Consider the following 23,074-nt stretch of genomic DNA (forward strand, 5'->3'; position numbering starts at 1 on the left):
AAGTGCCCCTTAAGACTTCTTTTGAAGAAAGAATTCTGCAGCTTAACAAAAAAAGGCTGGAAACCCACTGTTATGGGCAATTGGAAACCACCACATATTTTTAAGCAGGGCTATGACACTGTGACACAGACTTGGGTTCTTGAAGTATTACTTCTTTAAAAAAAATTTTTTTTTAACGTTTATTTATTTTTGACACAGAGAGAGACAGAGCATGAACGGGGGAGGGTCAGAGAGAGGGAGACACAGAATCTGAAACAGGCTCCAGGCTCTGAGCTGTCAGCACAGAGCCTGACGCGGGGCTCGAACTCACAGACCGCGAGATCGTGACCTGGGCCGAAGTCGGCCGCTTAACCGACTGAGCCACCCAGGCGCCCCGAAATATTACTACTTAATGCAGCATGCAAGATGTGTGGGAAGGGAAGATACTGGGCATACCAAGATCAGTGGAGGCTAATAAGATGATAAAGGACACAATTTAGTGAAACTTGTAAAAAAAAATGCACAATTAAGAATTTGCATCACTGAATTTATTCCAAGTGAGAATGGTGCACACAATAGGCATATTATTTTCACACAAAAACCAGCACTGCAATATAAATATTTAACACTTTGGCCATGAAACTCAGAAAGATATTCGAAAAAACTTCTCAAGGTGTTTAAGTCACTGGATTCTTTAATATTTATAATCCATGCTTGCTCAATCCTAATTTATAAAATTGTTCATTATATATTCATTATACTATTGCTCATTACACCACTCATTATGCTTATATTTAAAACTTTTCTGAAATTTTATGTTCTCTAGAAAATAACTTTTTTAGTACCTTCAAAATATCCTTATGTACCTCTCAGCAGTTACTGTAAAACCAAAGCTGTGTTTTCAAGTAGCAAGTACTCAAGCCACACCATTTCTGATTACAGATGTAAGGCATCCAGTTTTATAAATAGCTCTCTTTCACTCCTTGTTCCTATTTTAATATGCCAACCATTACTTCACTGATATCCCAGAGTTTTCTTGCAACAGACTCATCCATAGCTTTGGGCAATAGCGCTTCCTCTTTACAGTCCCCAAAGTACTTTCCCGACACGCCTTCCACCTCAGGTGAAGAGGCTAAATAAACTGAAGTCTGGGCACCTTCTACTGGGGTTTTAAAAAAAGCCCACGACACCAAATTGAAAAGTGGTTTGACCAACAGTGGAATGTGTATGTGCCTGCCAAGATTCGTCCGCACAATACCAGGGTGTAATACGTTGACAGTAACGTTTGTGCCTTCTAAGCGGCGAGCTAGTTCTCTGGTAAAAAGAATGTTAGCCAGTTTGCTCCGACTGTAACAAAAGCTTTTATTATAGCTTTGTTCACTGTTCAAGTCTTCAAAGTTGATGTCTCCATATTTATAAAGTTTGGAAGAGACTACCACAATCCTGCTGGGAGCTGAACTTTTGAGGAGTCCAAGGAGAAGATTGGTGAGTAGGAAGTGCCCCAGATGGTTCACTCCAAACTGCATCTCAAAACCATCTTCGGTCTTCATATAAGGGCACTGGAAGATCCCTGCATTGTTGATTAAGACATCCAGTCTAGGCTCTTCCTTTAAATGTCAAAAAGAGAATGAGGTAATTATGAACACAGTCCTAAAATGAAATTAAAAACAAATTCTTGCAAAGTACTAAAATTCTATACAATGCCTTCAAGGGTTTTCAACAGTCGAGGGTGGGTTGCATGCTTAATGGAGGGCTTGTGCTTCTCACATGTTATCTCATCTACCCTCAACAACTTCAAGAGCAAACTGAAGCACCCGGGTTAGGTGATTTGTGAAGACGGGGCTCCTAAGTGGCAAACAAAAATTGGAAGAGGAAATCTTCTGACAGCAATGCCCTATTTTTTAATGCTCCTATTTTTAATTAGTAAGCTAGCTTGCTTTTCTAATTGGGAGTTTCAAACCATAGCTAGAGAATCGATGTGTGCTAGAAAGTGGAAGTATAGCAGAAGGCAGGTCAGCATCCTTTATTCCCAGAGCTGCTATTAACAATGCCAGGGCCAAATTAGGATTTCTCCATTCTGTAGTTTTCTAAGGGCAAACAGTACCATGGGGATAGAGCAACTTCAAGTGGTTTCCTCAAAATTGGGACAATAGAGAGGGTCAAGGATGCAAAATAAGACTGGAGAGGATATCAAGAATAAATCAAAGAAATATTAAGAAAAAAATAAGTAGGTAATATCAAAATATCAGAAACTACACAATGGGGAAAAAAAAACAATGCAATGAAACATAATACTAAGTCTCACAATGACAGCAAAGGACATTTAGAGAGGAGTTAGCCCCAACAAACACCTTTAACATCTATTAGGATTCTAGAATACAGTTCTTTTTTCCCTGTATGAAATCTACCTCTTTCAAGCTACAAGAGGCCCGCAGCTTGGAAGATCTATATAGTCAGAATTCTGCACTTTGTACCCTCCTGCATCTCTCCAGAGTAAAATGCTAAAATTTAGACTGTCCTCAAAAGGAAGTCTTTTCATTTTTTAATTCATATTAAGTTGGTTTTCCCCAGCCCTTTCCTGGCTCCTCTCTGTCTCTTCTGATGGGCAGAGAAAAAAATGCACAACATGTTCCAGGTGTAAAGACAGAGTGATGACCTACGATTAAATTAATTTGAGGTCGAATTTCAAATTTCACTGGCCCTTTTGCCAAGTGTAAGTAAAAAGAAAAATGTGTTAAATTTCACAACTGTTATCACAGCCTACCTGTCAGAGGATCAACTATTTATCATTCTGTCTGTCTACGCACCTTTGGCTTTTCCAACAGTCAACTTCAAAAAGAAGGCAAAAGTTCACCCGTGGGGAAAGAAAGGAGTGTTCTTTTTTGACTAATCCTTTGGAAGAGTTTCCTGTATTAATCATTTCTGAGCCATCATTCTTTGCTGGGCTTGTATTATTTTAAGACTTTATCATTCACTATTTTTTTTTTTTTAATTCGAGGAGATAAATGATATAAATACCATGAATACCAACCTGTGGGAAATTTACACTTCCACTAAAAAAAAAAATATATATATATATATATATATATATATATATATATAGTTATTGTCACTGAACTTCAGAGCCAGGAAGGAACTTAATAAAGTTTATCTCTTTAACTTTTAATTAGTTCTGTCTCAAATGGCCAAAGTGGTTAAATGCTGTAAGTATCAGAAATGAGAAGGATTCCCAGACCCATCCACATTTTAATGAACAGGAAGACCCACTTTTTATGCTTCAACATCTTTTATACATCAGTACTGTTAACTGTTTCAGCTGATAATGAAACACTAGTTATTAAGACAAACAGACAAAAAAGATCTGCAATAGTTCCCAAACAATGCATCAAAGCGCCCTACAGCCTCATAAGGGACTCCACAGGGTGCTATGGATAATTTTATATTTTCCAGGGAAACAAAGTGATAATCTGTACAACATCTCAAACTACTAGCTGCAGGGGGCTCACAGCTTAAACATTAAATTTTGCTAAATTCCTTTCAATGGTGTCTCATCTCTGCAAAGCTGAGTTTTTACCAAAATGCAAGTACAATGTTAAAAATCAATGTAGAACAAAAAAAGATGGACATTTCCAGTCTGATCCCAAAGACTGAGAAGTTGGTGCAGTGAACAACAGGTGCACATTTCCCATCACTAGTTATGGTTATTGAAAAATGAAATTAAAAAAATTGTCTTTGAATTATGTGTATTATTTTTTCAAACAGCTACTAAGTTGTTAGGATGTAAATACTGGGTTGTTTGGACCTAATTACTTAATAAACTGATAGATCTTTCCTTTGGCTCACCAGCATTATGAAAAAGAATAATTAGACAGTTTGGGAACCTCTGCTGTAGACTCAAGAGGCTCCATTTCATACAGGCACCTTTCCCATGCCAGCAAATTTTAAATTTCACTTTTCTATATGGCCTTTTGCAAGTTACCCCTGCAGGAAACTCTTCTATCTCAATTTCAACAGAGGACATCCCCTGCAGTGGAATATTTATCAGCTAACCGAAGAAATCCTACACCTCACTGGCAGGCAGCAGGAGTATAGAAGCTAACAGCGAGGGCTTTGGAGACAGATCCTGGGCAAATTACTTGGCCTACCTATGCCTTCATTGCCTAACGTTGTAAAATGGGGATAAAAATGTCTACCAGGGTTGCTGTGAGGCTTCGATGACAGTAATAGCCAAGGGCACTTTAATTTCATTATAAGTGCTTGGAACACCTCCTGGCACACAGGAAAGCCATTGTAAGAATGCTTGGAACACCTCCTGGCACATAGGAAACCTTCAATAAATACTAAGTATTATATTTATTTGTCCCCGTTTAGAGCACTTGGCCACTGGGATTCTGAGCTCCAGTCTATTTAGAAATCAGGCCAGATACTGCTTAAGGATGTGGTGCTAATGAGTCCACTGGTGACAGAGAACTAAACTTCCTACCCCAGTAGGGGGGGAACATTGTTTCAAGGTCCCTGGCTCTAAGGTTCTCTGAAAGATGGCTTGGTGCAGATTCACTCGGGACACAGAAAAAACAGTCCGTGACCTCGCGGATCTCCTCCAGGGCCGGTCCTCACATAACGAAAGGAAATGTGCAGAAACTGGCTTATTTTCCTCTTGGGGCCATTATTTCCCCAGCATCTTTGGAAGGCAGACGCCTGTCCTACCAATTTTCCCAGCCTGCACTCCCTAGCCTTCTCAAAACCACTGGACTGTTGGGACTCTTAGGCTTGGTCTTTCCCAAGGTCACACCCCCGGACTCTGGGCGGCCACCCGCCGCTCAGCCCACGCCCCGCCCGCTCGCCGAGGCCTGCGCCCGTCCCCGATCTCCAGCTGGCTCTCGGAGCCCCACACCTGGAGCATCTCCTGACAGAAGGCGCGCACCGAACGCAGCGAGGCGAGGTCCAACTCCCTGACGACGAGCTCGCCGGCCTCGCCGGCGTCGGAGCCCGGCCCGGGGCCCCCAGCCTGGCGGAGCTCGCGGCGGAGCTGACCCGCTGCCTCTTCGGCGCGCGCGCGGTCACGGCAGCCCATGATCACCCGCGCCCCTAGGCGCAGCAGCTCGGCGGCAGTGGCGCGGCCCAGGCCGCTGTTCGCCCCTGTGATCAGCACAGTCTTCCCGTGCATGAGGCCGGAGTCCCCTCCTCCGTGCCGGACACTGGGCCCCACGAAGCGCCGGGCCGCCAGCCACAGAGCCCCACCTAGTGCAGCCAAGAGTGCCGCTACTGTAGCCACCAGGGCCATAGCCGCGGGGGCCGAGGGCCCACCGGCCCTGCGCGGGACTTCCGGAGTGGTCGCGCGCGCCAGGGACTAAGGCTGCCACCTGCACGCGAAGAATTCTGGGGCGCGGCCTTTCGCCGCCTGACGGGACGGCGTGGGGCATACTGGGACTTGTAGTTTTCCTTCCGAGGGCATCTGATTGGTTGCGGGAGTACAGCGCCCTGGGTCGTGGTGACTCCGTGGAGAGGTCTCCAGCCTGAGCGTGGAGGGTGAGCACAGGCCCCAGAGTAGCGGGGGTCGACCCCATGGGAATGCCTAATGAATATTTTTAATTTACAAATCCCATACATCGGAGCTTGCTTAGTATATTTTCCGTTAAAGGGCCCTGGGACTTGTTAACCCTCAGTGAAGTTTACTTTCACCCTCAGGAGAATTGTCCCTGCCCACCTGGAGTCTGAGGAAGGGCTCTTTTTTTATTATGATGAGGCGAAGAACTCAGCAACAGGAACCACTCGGAAATGGAATGGATCAGTGGTTCTGGTTGGTTTAGCGTTGTATCAGAATCTCCTGGAGGACTCATAAAAAACAATCCCCCCTCCCCCCCCCCCGAAATTGTAGGGTGCCAGTACGAGTTTAGAATTCAATAAGTTCCAGATGGGACCTGAGACTTTGCAATTCTAACAAGTTCCCAGGTGATTCTGATGCTGCTGATTTGTGGACCACAGTTTGAGAACTGAAAACCATTGTCATTGGTCTCTATAGCAAAAGGCATCCTCCAATGGTCTTATTTCATACTGGCAGAGATACAGTGGGAAAAGCCCATTCACTAGTGCCTCCACGCCTCCCTCCAGGAGGCTATTCAACGTGATAATGGAAGGGAAAGTGCTTTTTACACTGTAAAAATGATACAAAGATGCGAGGTCTTATTGCCACAGGGACCCATCTTCAAGCTGCAAACTTCATAGCTTTAGACCCGACTTTTCTCAAGTTGTCATTCGTTCATCTACTCACCCATCTGGTATGTGCCAGGGCCCTGCCCTGGGAGAGTCACAGAGAAATAGGACACCATTTCTTCCCTCAATGTGCTTATTGTCTTGTACAGAGACCTCCCCTGCCAAAGCCCCCATTCTAGAATCTTTAGGATAAGAGAGGAGTCACACAACTTGTACAGTTTGAAATTAACTCCCTAGATTATTTTGATAAACTCTCCTCCACTCCTGTACATTTGGGAAGGATATAACATGCATTGAACACGCACATAGAAGAGGGTTAGAATGCCAGAAGGTTTCGTGTGAGTGCTGAAGGTAGAGCTTACAGGTGGGAAGGAGCACTGTCCCTGAGGATTCCACAAGGCACCAGAGAAGAAGTCACCAGGGGTGGGCCTTTATTTCTTCCTTTTGGTAATTTGAAGTTGCCTCTCAAGCTCACTGATCCCAGAGCACATCTGTTTCCTCTTTCTTTTTCTACCTATCCATGTCTTTTTCATCCTTAAAAGCTCACCTCGGTTCTCTCTATAGTCTGACCACATCCAGCCCACACAGATCTCTTCCTCAAATTCCATGTGCGACCCTCTCTTGGCACTGAAGACAAACAGCTTTTTGGGGTTGACTATATCAGTTTGCATGCTTGACTTACTCTAAGGGATTGTTCAAGGTTTTAAATTTCCCAAAGGACAGGATTATGTCTGAGTTTCTCTTGTGGTCTTCACACTGGAGAATGCATAGAAAACAGTAGGTACTCAGTAAGTGTCATGACTGGTATATTTTGGACTAGCTTATATCAAATTAAGAAAGAGAGCAAAAGCTATATGTCAGCAACAGTCTTCTTTACCTAGAGCCGGGGCAGAATATGTATACATGGGTGCAGTAGAGATAGAAGTGGGGGTAGAAGAAGCAGGAGAGAGCACGAAGAGGAGAGGAGGCGGCAAATCCTCAGACCTGTTATGTAACTGCTATGTAACTGAAGCATAGAACATAATGGGATGACTATCTGTTCAGGATGGGTCCTATGGCCATGGAATTAATAACAACTTGAAGTGGAAGCTGTATATTCACAGAGAAAACAGAATGTAGCTTTTGAAGGAATCTCAGTCCTACCATTTATTAGCTGCACGTTATTGGACAAGCTACTTTTTCTTTGCGAGTCTTAAGTCCTCCATTGGTAAAAATGAGGGTAATAATGTTCTGTTACAAACATTTGGTTTGATGAGAAAATGAGGTTAACGTGAAAATAACCAGCTCACTGTGCCTATTATGCAGTAGATTATGGTTAATAACCAATAGATGTTTCTTGAAATCAAAAGAAAAATAACAAAATAATAATAACAACGAAAGGCTGGGATATTACACTTCATGTCACATTTTGAAGTGGTAGCCAAAGCTTTTTTTTTTTTATGTAAACATTGGACCTACCTGCCAGGCCCAGAGCCAGAGACTTCAAATATGAAGCCTTGTAGTCCAGAGGTAATGCACCCTCGGGTAAGCTTCAAAGAACCTTCCCCAGGTTCTTCAGGTTCTCCAGACCTTCTATTTGGAGCTCATCTTAGATGGAAAGTGCCCTCTATGAATAACCTGCTGATTTATTTCTCAATGAGCAGTGTCAAACTTGGTGCAGGAGTCAAAATTGCAGGTGGAGTGACCTTTTCATTTTGCATTGATTAAAAGCCTGGTCACAGAGGCAACAGAATAAAAAGCTCCAATTTTCAAGAGTGTATCTAACCCTACTCTTACCTTCTTTGAAGACCAATATTCTACAATGATGGTGGGTAACAATTCAATCAACCAACATCCAAAAATGAGCAATGCTTTGTAAAAATAACTAGACACCTGAGATAGCCCATTAAGTATTCAAGCATTCAGGTTCTAAACTTATCCTAAAGAGTCATCAATATGACTTACACATAAAGGTAAGTGCAGTGGTATTCAACAGCATTGATAGCTCAGAGAGAAGTAGCTTGAAGGTAACTTGAAGGTTCAAAATATTTTCAAAATATCAAGAGGAAACCTTTCCAAATGAACTAAGTTCTGAGGTCCAATCATCTGAAATACCTATCTAATTACCCTAGAGATCCACAAAAGTGGCTTCTGTAATACCAGACTCACTGCTTTATTTCTCCTCCCCATCCCTAATTGTTCATTTTTTGATTAATGCCATAAGGTACATGAGCTGTGATGGTGCCGAATTTCTGTGCCCCTTCAATGTGGAACATGTGGTCATCAAAGAAAATGTGGGGCCTTATCTTTACCAAGATGGGACCTTTGGGGGCTCCAGCAAGGAAAAGAGCTTCGTCTATCTCTAGACCCCAGCGGCGAAGGGTTTTCAGCACTCGGGCGCCTGAACTGGCTGCACTCCTGGCTGTAACCAGGTAGGTCCTGATAGGGCAAAGTAACCGTTCGTCTTTGGCATAAAACTTCTTTTGCAGTCTGCCTAAATCTTCCAGAAAGCCTTTTAAGGGACCCTGTAAAAGGAACATATGTCATAGCTGTGATCCAGTGAGCTAAAGGAAGTGAATGCTGAAAAAGCAGAGGCTTATAAGAGCTTATAAAAGGATATAATACTGCATTAGACTGTCAGTATTCTAAGGCCGATGGCAAAGTCCTGAAACTCCTTGCGTTTATGTGAATATGTTTCCTTTTGTGGAACTATCCTTGCATTGCTGGAATAAATATAGGATGACCATATAATTTATCATCTAAACATAGATGTTTTAAGAGTGAAAGAAGTTGCTATACAAAGTTAAACCAGGGCAAAAGACATAAATTATCCATGGCAAAATGGGACTCTCTAAATAAAGTCTGGTTAATCACTGAAGCACTATTTTGGTTTGCTTTTTGTGAATTGCACGTTTTATTATTATAATTTATGCTATATTATAATATATGCTAGTTAAGTGACTTCTTGGCTTGAATCTAACCTTGTCTTATATTTACAATTACCTTTGTATATCTTCACACTTACTTTTATCTTCATCTTTCTGAACACTTAGTTCTAGCTGTTTCTCTGGAATAGAGCAAGAATTGGATTCTGCTATATGATCCAATATGGAAGTCTTAATTTTTTAAAACAAAGTTGAGTTTTAGGCCATTTATATTTATTGGCATTACTAATATATGCGATAATGGTTCTGTCTTAGGATTTTTATTGTATTTTCCTTGTTCATTGAGTATCTTTTTTTCTTTGTGAATGTGTGTATGTGTGTTTCTTCTAACATTTAGGAAGGTTTGTAGTATTTCCTTATATTGGTTACCTTTGTAACTTTAACTTTTTATAGTACTTTTAGTCCTTTATTTTTTAAATATCAGACCTAGTGTTTTTTTATAATGAGAAATAATGAAATTACAGTCCTTCTTTACCTCTCTTTCATTTTCTGTTTCTTTGCAAGCATCCAATTTTACTTGGTCCCTCTTCCTCATTTTCATTATTAAAGATTCCTATATTTCTATTTATCAGTTTTACATCTTATCCTTTGATCATTATTGTAACTGAAGATATCAACATACTTATTCTTCCTTGAATTTTTTTCCTCCGCATTTTTCTTGTTTTCATTAGTGATATAATTTCTGCATCGTTAGGACATGTAATGTGTACTTTCTTTTCTGTCACCCTAATCCCTACAATTGTTTTAGTTTTAGCTCTATGGTTAAATATATTCTGCATCCATTTGTGCCTCCGTGTTTTTATTCATCTACATGTGGGCCAATATGTGTCTTCTAAACTAATTTTCCCAAGAAAATCTTATGGAAATAACAATCTCTGAGAATATAGTATGTTTTCAACTGTTGATCTATTTTCTTTACTTGAATAAACTTTTGGCTAGATATAGAATCTGTGATATATATTTTCTCTCCAAGTGATTTTATAAGTAGTGCACCACTGTCTTTTGCTATTGAGTGCTGCTGTGGAGAAAACTGAAGACAGCTTGATTTTTTTACCCCACTCATATGTGCAGACTGCCCAAAGAATTACTTTTTCATCTTTGATGTCAAAATTTTTTACTAGGGAATTTTGTTCTAGTTCCCAATTACATAATGTCACCTTTAATCTTTATTCTTTTAATAGTTTATTTTTTAAATGTTTTTATTTACTTTTGTTTTTTTTTTTTTTGAGAGAGAGAGAGAAAGAGAGAGAGAGAGAGAGGAAGAGAGCGAGAGGAAGGGAGGGAGAGAATGAGCTGGGGAAGGGCAGAGAGAGACAGAGAGAGACACAGAATCCAAGCAGACTCCAGGCTCCGAGCTGTCAGCACAGAGCCTGATGCGGGGCTCGAACTCATGACTGTGAGATCATGACCTGAATCAAAGTTGGACACTTAACTGACTGAGCCACCCAGGTGCCCCTAATCTTTCAATAAATCTGACAGTTTCAGATATTTTATTTATTTATATTTTGATATAATTTTGCATCTTTGTATTTACCACACACAATCCTCCCCTCCTCCCTTCAAAACATAATTTCAGTGTTTTCTTCAGGGATTCCACTTATGCATATGTTGGATTTTCTTTACCTATGATAGATTTCTGTCATTTTTTTCCTCTGTAAAATCCTATTTTTCAATTTTACTCATTTCCAGAGTTCTACCATTTAACATTTTATTATCTCTCCCTTGATTCTTGCATTTCCACTTTATGACCCTGACCCTGCTTTATTACGTTTTTAAAAGTCATAGTAAATGTTTAGTCACAATTTTTACCTATGCTTTGGCCACTATTTCTAGTGAGAGATCTACATCTGTTATTAGATTTTGTCCTTTTTTGCCTTTGTCTCAGTATCTTTGTGTATGTTCTGTGCTGCTTCTGTTTTTATTACTCATCACTGAAGCAGACTGGTTTTTCTGGGAACAATTAGAGAGTTTATGGGGGAAGGACAAGGATAGTATTGTAAGACTGACTTGTTTTCAATTCAAAAGATCCCTTCCCTGCTGTCCTGGAAACAAACTGTTTATTTATAAACATGACTTAACAGATGATCTTTTGTCTATTTAGATCTAAACATTATTTAGATCACTGTTTCTCTAAGGCTGCAAATATCAGGAAAAAAAACATGTAAAATTCATTTTCTAAAGGTATTCTAAAACTATTAACTATTTCTAAAATTGGCAACAGCAACAAAGGGGGTATGGTGACTGTTGGCAGGATCCACCCTACTAATAACTAGTTTGGCTTTGAAACATAGAGGAATACAGTTCTCCTACTGCTTTTGAGTAGTTTCCAAAGGGAATAAATAGGGACCAGTTTATGTCACCATATTCAGAACGGGTGTCCGTATCATCCTTTCTAGAGACAATTTAAATGTAAAAACATAGGGATGCCTGGGTGGCTCAGTCAGTTGAGTGTCTGACTTCAGCTCAGGTCATGATCTTGTGGTTTGTGAGTTTGAGCCCTGCATTGGGCTCTGTGTTGACACCTCCGAGCCTGGAGCGTGCTTCGGATTCTATGTCTCCCTCTCTCTGCCCCTGCCCCATTCACGCTCTGTCTCTCTTTCTCTCAAAAACAAGTAAACATTAAAAAAATAAATGTAAAAACATAAATCGGTTAAAAGTAAAAATTATAGAAAAGATATGCCATGCAAACACCAGTGAAAAAACCCAAACCAAAACAAATAAAAAAGCTGGAGTGGTTATATGACTATGAGACAGAGAGACATTACATAATGAAAAGGGATTATTTCACCAAGAAGACATAACAATCCTAAATATTTAGGCAGTAAGCAGAAGAGATTAAAAATACATGAAGCAAACACATATAATTGAAAGGAGAAATAGATTAATCCCCAAACATACTTGAAGGCTTCATCCCTGCCTCCTCAATAATGGATACAAGAAGTAGGTAGAAACCTACTGACAATATGGAAAACTTGGGCAATATTACCTAATACACTGTCAATTTAATCTAATTGACATGTTTGACTACTCAACTTAACAATACAGAATCAACATTCTTCTCAAGTACACATGAAACATTAACCAAGATAGACCATATTCTGGGCATAAAACACTCCTCAATAAATTTAAAGAATTGAAATCATATAAAATGTATTCTTTGATTACAACAAAATTCTATGTGGAATCGATAAGAATGAGATATCTAGTAAAATTCTAAATACTTGACCAATAACCAACTTCTAAATGACCCATAAGTCAAAGAGGAAGTCAGAGGAAAATTAAAAAATACTTAAAATTGAATGAAAATTACAAACAACCTATCGACATTTGTGGGATGCCATCACAGCATCATTTAGAAGAAATTTTAATGTATTAAATGCTTATTTTAGAAGTCTTAAATCAGTGTCCTCAACTTCCATCTTTAGAAACTTAGAGCTGGCTATTGAGAAGATAAAATTGTTGTCTAGCTAGACTAAGAACAGGGGAGAACCACAGAGAAGACAAATATTACTAATATCAGGAATGAAAAGGTATACATCACTACAATCCTAAAGATAGTAAAAGCAAAATAAGAACATATGAAAACTTTATGCTGATGAATTCAGTGACTTCAATGAAACAGGCAAATTACTTTAAAGATACAAACTCATAAACTGCCGGAAAGTAGGACAAAAAGAGAAAATCTGAGTAATAGTTTATTAAAAATAATTGAATTTTTAGTTAAAGCCTTCCTACACAGAAAAGTCCAAGCCCAGATGGTTTCTCTATGAAAGTCTACCTAATAGTTGAAGAAGAAATAATACGAACTATACACAAAGTCTTCCAAAAATTTGACAGGAAGAAAATATTTCCCACATGATTCTGTGAAGTTAGCATTATTCTGTAAGGTATTACCAGAAAGGAACACTATAGAGTTATATATCCTTCAGGAGCATAAAGGCAAAAAAAAAATCCTAAATTATATTTTTACAAATTGAATTTAGCAAGATATAAAAAGGGTACTACAACATGACCAAGTTGAATTTATACCAGCAGTGCAAAGCTGCCTCAACATTTTTAAGTACATCAATGTAATTTAGCTATCAACATACTAGAAAAGCCACATGCTTTTCTCAATACATGCAGGGAAGAAATTTGACAAAATTCAACATGCATTTATCGTAAAAACTCTTAAAAAAATAGGACTAGAAAGTAATTCCCTTACTTGGCAAAGGGCATCATGAAGAAAACAATAGATAATATACTTAGGAGTCAAAGACTGAATGATCTGTTCCTTAAGATCAGGGATAAGGCAAGGATATCCCCTCTTATCACTCTTATTGAACATTCCGCTGAATTCACAAGCAAGGGTAATAAGGCAAGAAAGATAATTAAAAGACATGCAAAATGGAAACATAGAAATAAAAGTGTTTTTATTCAGTCAATATTGTCTATGTAGAAAATCTCAAATCATCTATGAAAATTTTACTATACTAACTAGTGAATTTAACAAAGTTGCAACATACGAAGTCAATATGCAAAATCTGTGATAACAGATTGGAAATCAAAATTTTAAAGTACCAATCACAATAGCACCAAAATTATGAAATACTTAGGTATTAATCTAACAAAGTATGTGCAATATCTATATACAAAAACATTTGAAACACTGAAAGAAATCAAAGATGACCTAAATGAATGGAGAGATGTACTATACCCATGGACTGAAAGACTTGATATTAGGACATCCCCCTGCCTCCCCCAAGTTTAAGCTATAAATTCAACATAATCATAATAAAAATTCCAGCAGAATTTTTTTTTTCAGGAATGGACAACCTAGTTGTTAAATCGATATAAGAATGCAAAAAAAAAATTCAGAATATCCAAAAGAATTTTAAAAAATAACAAATTTGAAGAACTCACACTACCTGATCTCAAGACTTACTATAAAACTGCACTTATCAAGACAGTGTGATATTGGTAAAAGCATGGACACCTACATTAAAGGAACAGAAAGCCAGTCTTTTTCACAAATAGTGCTGGAACAATTAGGATATCCATAGGGAGTAAAAGTGAACTTAACCAATACTTTGCACAAATACAAAAGTTGATTCGAAATAGGTCATAATCCTAAAAGAAAAAAACCCTAAAATTATAAAATTATGTGCAAAAACATAGGGAATTTATGTGACTTTGGCAAACAGTTTTTACATATGACATTAAAAGCATGATTCATAAAAGAACTAACTGATAATTTGAACTTCATCAAAATTGTAAAATTTTGATCATTGAAAGACAATGAATGGTATAAAGAGAATAGAAAGACATGTTTGTCTTGAGACTGAGTGAAAATATTTGCAAAACATCTCTAATAGAGGACTTGTATCTCGAATATGTTAAGAACTCTCAAACTTAAATAATAAACCCAATACAAATGAGCAAGAGATTTGAGCAGATATTTTTGCTAAAGAGCATATATGATGGCATATGTTCAATATGATTTATTGTTAGAGAAATGCAAATTAAAACTACAGTGAGATACGGAACAACTTAAACAAACAAAAAAACAATTACCAGTACAAAATACTGGTAAGTATGTACTGCAACAAAATCTCATATATAGTGCTATTGGGAATGCAAAGTGTATGGTCACTTAGGAAAATAGTTTCACAGTATCTTATAAAATTAAACATATACTTAACATGTGACCTAGAAATCCTACTCATAGGTGTTTACCCAAGAGAAATGCAATCTTATGTTTGCACAGAATGCTGTATGCAAATGCTTAAAGTGGCTTTATTTATAAATGCCAAAAAATGGAAACAGTCTAAATCTCCTCCAACAGGTAAATGGATAAAGAAAATGTGGTACATCCATAGAAGAGAATATGACTCAGCAATAAAAAGGAACAGACGCTACTGATACATGGAATGGCATGGATGTATTTCAAATGCATTATGCTCAATGAAAGAAGTCAGATTCAAAAGATTGTATACTGTGTGGTTCCATTTATGTGACATCTGGAAATGGCAAAACTATAGGGACAGAAATTATATTAGTAGTTGCAGATCCTGGAGATAGCAGGGTAGGATGACTACACAGAGGTATGAGGGAATTTTGTGAGTATATTGAGTATTTTGAATTTGGTCATGGTTTCACAACGGTATACATTTGTCAAAACTCAGAAGCATCCAATAAAAATTATGAATTTTACTGTATATAAATTATACATCAAATGTTATGATTAAAACACACAGAGACACACACAGACGCATACATACACACAGAGTTGGAGACCACTGTTTGAGAATGGTGAGACTAAGTAGGGATCAAATCAGGAAATGTCTGTTACTTGTTATAGTGCCACACTGGAAGCTTATAAGCCACCAGAGAGTGCCCAAGTTAATCTTCTCTAGCTGTTTCATTTTCTGGGGACTCTCAGCTCTCCTCTATTTGAGACAAGTGGGACATTGTCATGACCAAGCTGCAAGTCCCATGACCAACATACTTGAAAGGCTTGGGTAGGAATTGTACCTCAGTTGTACTTCTTTCTCATCAGTGGAACACATTGGCAATACCTGATATTTATAGAAAAGCTACATTTACTATGTAAAAAATAGCATCTTTATGGGGTGCTTGGGTGGCTCAGTTGGTTAAGTGTCTAACTTCGGTATGACCTCACGGTTTGTGGGTTCCAGCTCCGCATCAGGCTCTGTGCTAATAGCTCAGAGCCTGGAGCCTGTTTCCGATTATGTGTCTCCCTCTCTCCCTGCCCCTCCCCTGCTTGTGCTCTATTTCTCAAAAATAAACATCAAAAATAAGTAAGTAGGTAAAATAGCATCTTTATCCACTGCCAGAAGGACTGCATAATGAAAACAAGTATCTTCAGTTGAAATTTGTTGGGTATTCCAGCAATAACTAGCGTTGGGCTTCACAATTTCAATGTTTAATGGAAAGTTCTTTAACATGGAAAAGGGAAGTGATTAATGCAAAATTTAAAATAAATTTGATTTACCTGAGATGAGAAAATGGTATTTTAAGATTATCTTGAAATAATTATGATTTTGAATATTTTAAGTGTTCTTTTTTTGGAAATTTCCAAATTTCAGTAATAGACTACTATACAATGGAGTCTGAATTTCAGCAGACTTACTAAAATATAACAAAGGATTTTCCTCTCAATTTCTTAACAATGAACAACTTCATAACATAAGATCAAGTTTTCCAAAGAAGCTGTTAAGGCAGGGACCATGAAGTTATGTGCACATGTGTGCACACGTACACACACACACACACACACACACACACACACACACACAGTTTAAATATCGCTTGCTATCACAAGGCAAATTAGTGAAACTTTTCAGCTTTCTGTTAGTCTATTTATACTTTTACAAGTATAATAAAAATAACAATATTTGTTTATTTTAAAGTTCAAGAAAAGCTGAAAAAAAGACCAATTAAATAATTAAATTCTTTGGTAAAATTCTTAGATTAAAACTAAATGGTCCATCAGTTTAGATTCAGTTTAGAGAATAGCTTGATGTTTCAGATTTCCTTTGGTTCAGGAGTTGTAAGTTTTGTTTATTTCAGACTGTGACTTTAACATTTCAGTTCATGGGTTGATTCAAAAAACTTAAATATTCAGTTTCATTTTGATTCAGTGTTCATAGCTTGCACTTACTTGAGGCTCATTGTTTGATTCAATCTGAGCTCACACTTGTGCAGATTTTCTCAAATAATGCCTTTATTGAGTTTGAGGTCTATGGTCAAAGAGGTCCATAAATGTTTACTGAACCTATTGGAAATCACTTTACTATTCTGAGAACTTATTATGTAGAAATGGTTTACTGGTAAGCCATATTACCTCTATTACTTGTAATTTGGAGGTGAACTCATTATCATGAGAAGATCATAGAAACATTTCCAAAACAGGATAGATAAAAGAACGCTAAAACAAAACAAAACTAAAAACAAAACAAACCAAAAACAAAAAGTACCCAACTCGGCAGCAGATGTTTCAAGATGAGGAGTTCATGAAAGAAAGGGAGCAAAGTGTGAAGGATACGAAGTGAGGAATAGCCTGCCTAAAATAATTCAAAACATTTATATGTTGGAAAATAAGTAGATCAAAATTAATTAGAAATCACTGAACCTACCTGAGCAAGAGGCTTATTCTCAAATAGTGCTTCATGTTGAAAGAACTTGTCCAGCCCATGCTCCTTGGTAATATGTTCAGATTCATCCGAGAAGAGGACGGCATCCCCATCAAAGGCCACGCGGAGCTGTGTGTCACAGTAAGCCATGTCTTTGGCTCCATCAAACATAGTTGCAGAGGCGATCCCTGGCAGACCATGGAGATTTATTAATAGTCTTCCCAGAAGTGTCAGTTTCTTCTACCATTTTAATGATTAAAAAAAGAAAAAAACCTTTGCAGTATTTTTTTTTCAAGCTATTACCTGGTGACTCAACTGCTCTTTATAACCACACATCCCCAAACTATTGTTTACACACTGCCTCCATTTCTATAAGGGATGGGAAAGTGTAAAAGCAGTTGTAGGACAATCACTGAGGATGTCCACCTCTAGAAGGTCAGAGCTCTAAAAGACAGCCTTAAGGGCTGCCACTCGTTGGAAACGCCTTACCAGAAAATTTAACAAACCACATAATCATATATGAAGCCCAATGAAAGTCAACACTAGCGCAAACCTTTGATAAAACCAAATGAATACCTTCTTGTATGGCTTCTTGTACTTTTTCAGAATCTGCCGAAAGATATAAGTTGGTAAGATATGCCTTCAAATAGCCAATGGGGCTTTTTCCACCAGTCAGACAGAAGCGGTCAATTAATAAGCCTATTATTGGGCAAGAAAGACTTTGTTATGTCAGAGACTAAAGACAATCTACCTACTATAAATGTAAATCAAAGTTATCATAGGAATAATTGAGTGTCTATTGAAGTTTTAAAATTCATAGCACTAATATTGAAAAACTGCTATATTACATTTAAAAAGCTATTTTATATAATAGTGGATGGGTTTGGTACATGATAATTTGTTAAGTATGTCCACGTAGACCATGCCAATTTACCCTCACAACAACTGTATGACAGGCATTATTCTCATTGTGACACAAAAGGAAACCGAGACATAAAGACTTGTCTAAGCCCATTGGTTCATAAGGACTCTTGTCTAGACTAGAGCATAGTTCTTTTCCTTCAACCACAGGCTCTTCACTTGTTGAAAGAGATAGTTAATGTGTGGCTCTATTTTAAGTACCATTTCTGTATTTCTTCAGTAACAGTACAATAGTAATGACAAGCAGTGCCAGGATTTAAACTGTTTTCTAAAAACAACAACAAAAGGTCTGAAAGTGTCTCCTTCTTCATTTGGAATTTTAAATGTAATTATTTAGCAGACTAAATATTAAAATACCACTAAATGTCTTTCAAATCAACAACAATTAAAAAGCAAACGCTAGATGTTGGTGAAAGTTTTGTAAAACAGTTACCCATATTCACTTTAGATGAGGGTATAAATTGCTATAAGCTATCTAGAGAGTAACCTGACAATATGTCTCAAGAGCTTTTATTAGTTTATAGCTTTTGACCTTTTCATAGTTTATTCTAAGGGAATAATCTGAGGCTCTGATAAAGATTTATGTGGAAAGGTCTCAGCTCAGGATTATTTATAAAAGCAGAACACCATTTAATGATATGAGAATAGCTGAATAAAGTATAACATTATGCATATGAGATAGTACATACCCATTCAAAGTATTTTTTAGGTACATGATGAATGGGTACCTGCATGTGATACAAAACAGACTTTTGAGTTTAGTCGTTGTGTTTCATCTGTATGGACCAACAGAGTAGATAGAGTCCATTGACAGTTGAGGCAGAAGTGTTTGCTACTGTATGAACAAAATACTCTTGTTTTTCACTTAAGCCAACATTGGGCATAAGTGGCACCGAAGTATACTCTACAATCCCTTAAATAATATTAACTTAAAGGTCAGAAATTATTTGGTGGCATGGGGGACTTCAGAAATGATTAAAACACCATCCCAATTCGCAAGTAAATCATAGTTCCCTGAGCAGCCAGGCACGTAAAACAGATAATTGTAATCTAACAGGCCATACGTAGCAGAAGGAGACACAGATTGCATTCAGTACTCCGAGAAGAGAAATGATGCTTCCAGGTGAAAGGTTGTTATTTCATGAGTAAGGCTGTGTGAAGAGATGGAGCTCAGTCAGTTCATTAGCAGAACTGTTAGGTCAATAACCATGATTCCTTATGCTACTAGCCATGATGGACCCAGTTTGGCAAGGGTCAAGAGACCTAAATCACCTACTAAATCAAATAAGGTTGCTGTAAAGTTAATAGCTGCCATAACTGAGTGATTATGCTGCTCATCTATACCAAACCTTTTATATACGTTCTCTTTTCATGTCATAACACTATGAAAGCTCCTTTTTTGAAAGGCTAACATTTTTTAAAGTACGTCTCAGACATCAGCCTTATAATTAGGATAATGTAAAACTCATAATTTGTAAAATACATCTTGATTATTTATAAGTATGCCCACTTTAAACCCACTTTAAACCTTGAATATACCAAAGTTCAACCTTACTCTGACTTCACATACCCATAAGACTGGATATGTCACTTAAAGATAGGCTAAAGGTCCTCAGATAACAAGTCAGGTAATTCCATAACAGGAAAATGAGGATTTTTCTCTTAAAGTATCCAACACTTGGTGGAAATGCTATGAGAAGACGAGAGTCAATCCAAATTTCCATGTAAAGGAGCAAAGACATTTTTGCTGGCATGGATCTGATGTGCAGGGAAAGCAGTCAAGGAGAATTGAATTGTTAAGAGTCGAAAGGAAAGGGGAAAACCTGTAAACCTTAGACATGGATCTGTGGTGAACAAGAAGTGTGATCACCCAGAGAAAGCCTCTGGGTTGATGGCTCCTTGAAGTCAAGTTCAGAAGTGAAAAACATAAAACAGAGAAATATATCGCAGGAGCTGGGATTAAGTCTTTGAAATTCACACTTGACAAGTTAAGTCCGGAGCTTTGGGCCCAACTCTGCTGAAGTTAAAAATGAACATGGCCTCTCTTTTTCTGACATAGGCAAATAAACATTCCTCACGCAGAAGGGGGTGTCAGTATCAAAGACGTTGCATTGGTTAGGCCACAGTTAGCAAAATGACATGGCTTCTCCCTTCCAGAGCAGCTAGCTGTTCTTCCACATGTTGTTTATTTTACTTACCATAGTGATTGACGCTGTTTATAAGCCGCACTCCCACTTGGGCATGGTTATTAGTCATCAGTACAATATCAAATAAGTCCTGTTCATTAGGATACAGGTCACGGAGTCTAGCATTGACATGCTGCAGTGCCTGCAGGTTACAAACATGAATGCATGTAAAGAGGGCCAGGCAAGGTGGGCATTGGAGTCTGGAGTCTGGAGAGAAAGGATAGCATCAGTGTCAAATTCAAGCTCTGAAGACTCTTCACTGAGAGATTACGGCTCCGTTAAGGCAGGGTTATGTCATTCATTCCTGTATTTCCAGCCTCTGCTACACAGGACATCAGTTAATGTTTGCTGAGTAGATAGGGAAAATTTGTTGAAAACCGTTACATTTGATTTCTTAGAATTATCTCTGTGGGGTAGGTAGAGGGAAGGATCAGGTTAACTCTTTTATGCTTTTTCTATTTTTTTTTTTTTTTTTTTTAGATTCATAAAATCTGCTTTTCCGGATCATCTGGTGATTATTTTTTATTGTGAAAATATAGAATGCTTCATGAATTTGCAGGTTTCCCTTGCACAAGAGCCATGTTAATGGTTTCTGTATTGTTCGAATTTTAGGATATGTGCTACCAAAGCACTTTGTCTATTTTTCAAACATGAGTCTTTAAAATAGGTTAGTGGTTTTCTCTGATGCATCTACCACGCCCCACAAATACCTTCTACTCACAACTTGTGGAGATGTCGTTTATTTGTCTGGTTATAATGTTATGGTGTAATATTTGTATAAGTTATATAGGGGATCACAAGTGCTATACATTTCAGTGTGAGTTCAGAGAACTTTACTTTCTCTATTAAAATCATGCCTCTAAGCACCAACCAAGATCATCTCGATATTGTGTTTGGGACAGCTAAACTGAATTTCATTTTGTTTCTAATGCTGGGATTGTAACTCATTATCATTTCCGGTTACCACTCCTTCTAGGAAGGGAACAAAGGTGTCTCTTACACATGTCATCATTAGAACTCGGCTGAGGGCCATCTCAGCATCCCAAATCTAGAACTGGAGACCCTTTCTCACCAGTCTAGGAGCCTCTGTGAAAGCATAAGTTGACCTGAGGTCAACTTGAAAAGGGCAAGAATTACAAAGGTAGACCAGTAATTATAAAGAAACCTCGATGAGTTCCCAAGGACCTGCCTGGGTCCTTCCGTCTCCATCCAGGGTTCTGACAGGAGGAGCACAGCTTTGGAGAGTACCTTGACAAAGCGGAATGCAGGCCCTGGGGTCAGGATGACATTCTCATTGGTGAGCTGATATTCCATGTACTTTTCTAGACCCTCTTCCTCGAAGATTTTCCTGCCGTCCACCATGTTGAAAAGTGCCCGGGATGACACAGCGATGGTGATGGCATGCTTGGGTTTGGGCTGCATAAAAGGGGTGCCAATGCGAGGACAGTCACACAGAAGGAAGGGATCAGCAAAGGGGCTCATACCAGGGCAAGGTGGAAAGGTGGAAAGAAAACACCTAGGCGTCCGCTTGGAGCACTGAGATGCTGGAGACAGTAAAGGGCTGAGATTCCACAATCCAACACCCGCCCCCCCTCCAACTCCTGAACCTACAGGGGTGGGGGTTTAGGGGGAGGAGAAGCAGGAGGCTGGGCAGGACTTCCCTACACATTGGAGAGGAGGAAGGCTGGGGGAGATTCAGGCTGTAGGGTTGCAGAGAGGGGGAGTCCCTGGTCCCAATCGGTGGGCCACACTCACCGGTCGGGGGCGAGAGCAGCTGGGGGTCTTCTCATACAGAGTTCTCACGGATGCCCAATAGGCCTCATCATCTTCCTCCTCTTCCTCCAGCTGCTGCTGCCGGGGCAGTTGTGACAGGCAGTCGCGGTCCAACTGGGTGGAGTAGGTCGTCCTGCGCTGGGCATAGGACTTCCATTCGGTGGGGGGCGTGCGAGGAGGGTATTCCCGTAGCTGCATGGAGTCCCGAGCGATGCCATGAGCCCAGGCTTCTGGATTCTCCTGCATCTTGCTGCTGCGCCGGGACTGGGAATAGGACTCCGGGGGAGTGGGAGGGCTCGAGTCGAGAGGCATAGGTGGCGTGGGCGGCGAGGGCTGCGCCGACAGCTCTTTCTGGGAGTCTTGCTGGCTGGGGGAGGTGGATGAAGTCCGGGAGGTTGTGGAGCTAGCGGGGAGCTGGAGCGAGAAAGTGGGAGTCTGAGTTAGATGCTCGCCTTTCCCCCTATCTCTGCCTGGCAGGAGTAAAGGATCCTTGCCCTTCCCTTTGTTACATTTTTAGCCCTCAGTTGGATCCCGGTCATCCCAGCTCCTTTAAGTAGGGCTTGGAGGGGCTCACATGTTTCAAGAACCCAGTTATTAGGTATTTCTGTTAAACAGACACAGAGACAGACTGCTTTTATTTTCCCCTCCTTCCTCCCCCCCCATCCCATCAGCACCTCACACTGTTTTTTGTTTGTTTTGTTTTGTTTTAGTTTGGAGTAGATATTACAGGTCTTCTTGCCCTTAGGCAGCTGGCACATAGTTCCAAAGTTCTGTGGCTTGCTCATTCAGAGACCTCCAGGTAGGATGGAGGGCTTGAGTAAGGGACCTTGCTCACCACTGCCTTCATCTGTGACCTCCAGTTAACTATGAGCGACTAGACCAGATGCTCCCACCAGCAGACTCTACAAAACATCTGGAGGCATCTCTCTCTCTATTTGCCCTG

At 39.3% G+C, this 23,074-nt stretch overlaps 1 protein-coding gene, 1 long non-coding RNA gene and 1 other non-coding gene across 7 annotated transcripts in view; 1 reads left to right on the forward strand and 2 right to left on the reverse strand.

The window, feature by feature from the left end:
* Positions 1–505: 505 nt before the first annotated feature.
* Positions 506–23,074, reverse strand: part of LOC112864026 (retinol dehydrogenase 14) — a 32,356-nt gene continuing 9,787 nt past the window's right edge. For 2 of the 5 annotated variants that reach the window (XM_086700074.1, XM_086700075.1), the window contains 6 exons: positions 22,114–22,545; positions 21,607–21,774; positions 20,371–20,500; positions 17,828–17,950; positions 17,255–17,439; positions 506–1,586 (listed from right to left, as the gene is read on the reverse strand). In XM_086700074.1, coding sequence (XP_086556200.1) covers positions 969–1,586; positions 17,255–17,439; positions 17,828–17,950; positions 20,371–20,500; positions 21,607–21,774; positions 22,114–22,545 — 1,656 coding nt within the window. In that variant the 3' untranslated portion in view covers positions 506–968. Of the gene's footprint in view, positions 1,587–4,873; positions 5,369–6,981; positions 8,697–17,254; positions 17,440–17,827; positions 17,951–20,370; positions 20,501–21,606; positions 21,775–22,113; positions 22,546–23,074 lie in introns of those variants that run through there. The other 3 variants (XM_025927083.2, XM_025927085.2, XM_086700076.1) reach the window with 2 other exon arrangements.
* The window catches only part of LOC147582265 (uncharacterized), a 276,555-nt gene continuing 261,113 nt past the window's right edge, over positions 7,633–23,074 (forward strand). Inside the window, exon 1 of the long non-coding RNA XR_015248904.1 lies at positions 7,633–8,603. This is a non-coding gene — a long non-coding RNA (uncharacterized LOC147582265). The remainder of the gene's footprint in view (positions 8,604–23,074) is intronic.
* On the reverse strand, positions 20,888–20,990 carry LOC112864423 (U6 spliceosomal RNA). The gene has a single exon (XR_003223969.1). It is a non-coding gene; the product is annotated as a U6 spliceosomal RNA (small nuclear RNA).

This window comes from Puma concolor, chromosome A3 (genome assembly GCF_028749965.1).
Source record: "Puma concolor isolate L17-30 chromosome A3, mPumCon1.1.hap2, whole genome shotgun sequence".
Lineage (NCBI taxonomy): Eukaryota > Metazoa > Chordata > Mammalia > Carnivora > Felidae > Puma > Puma concolor.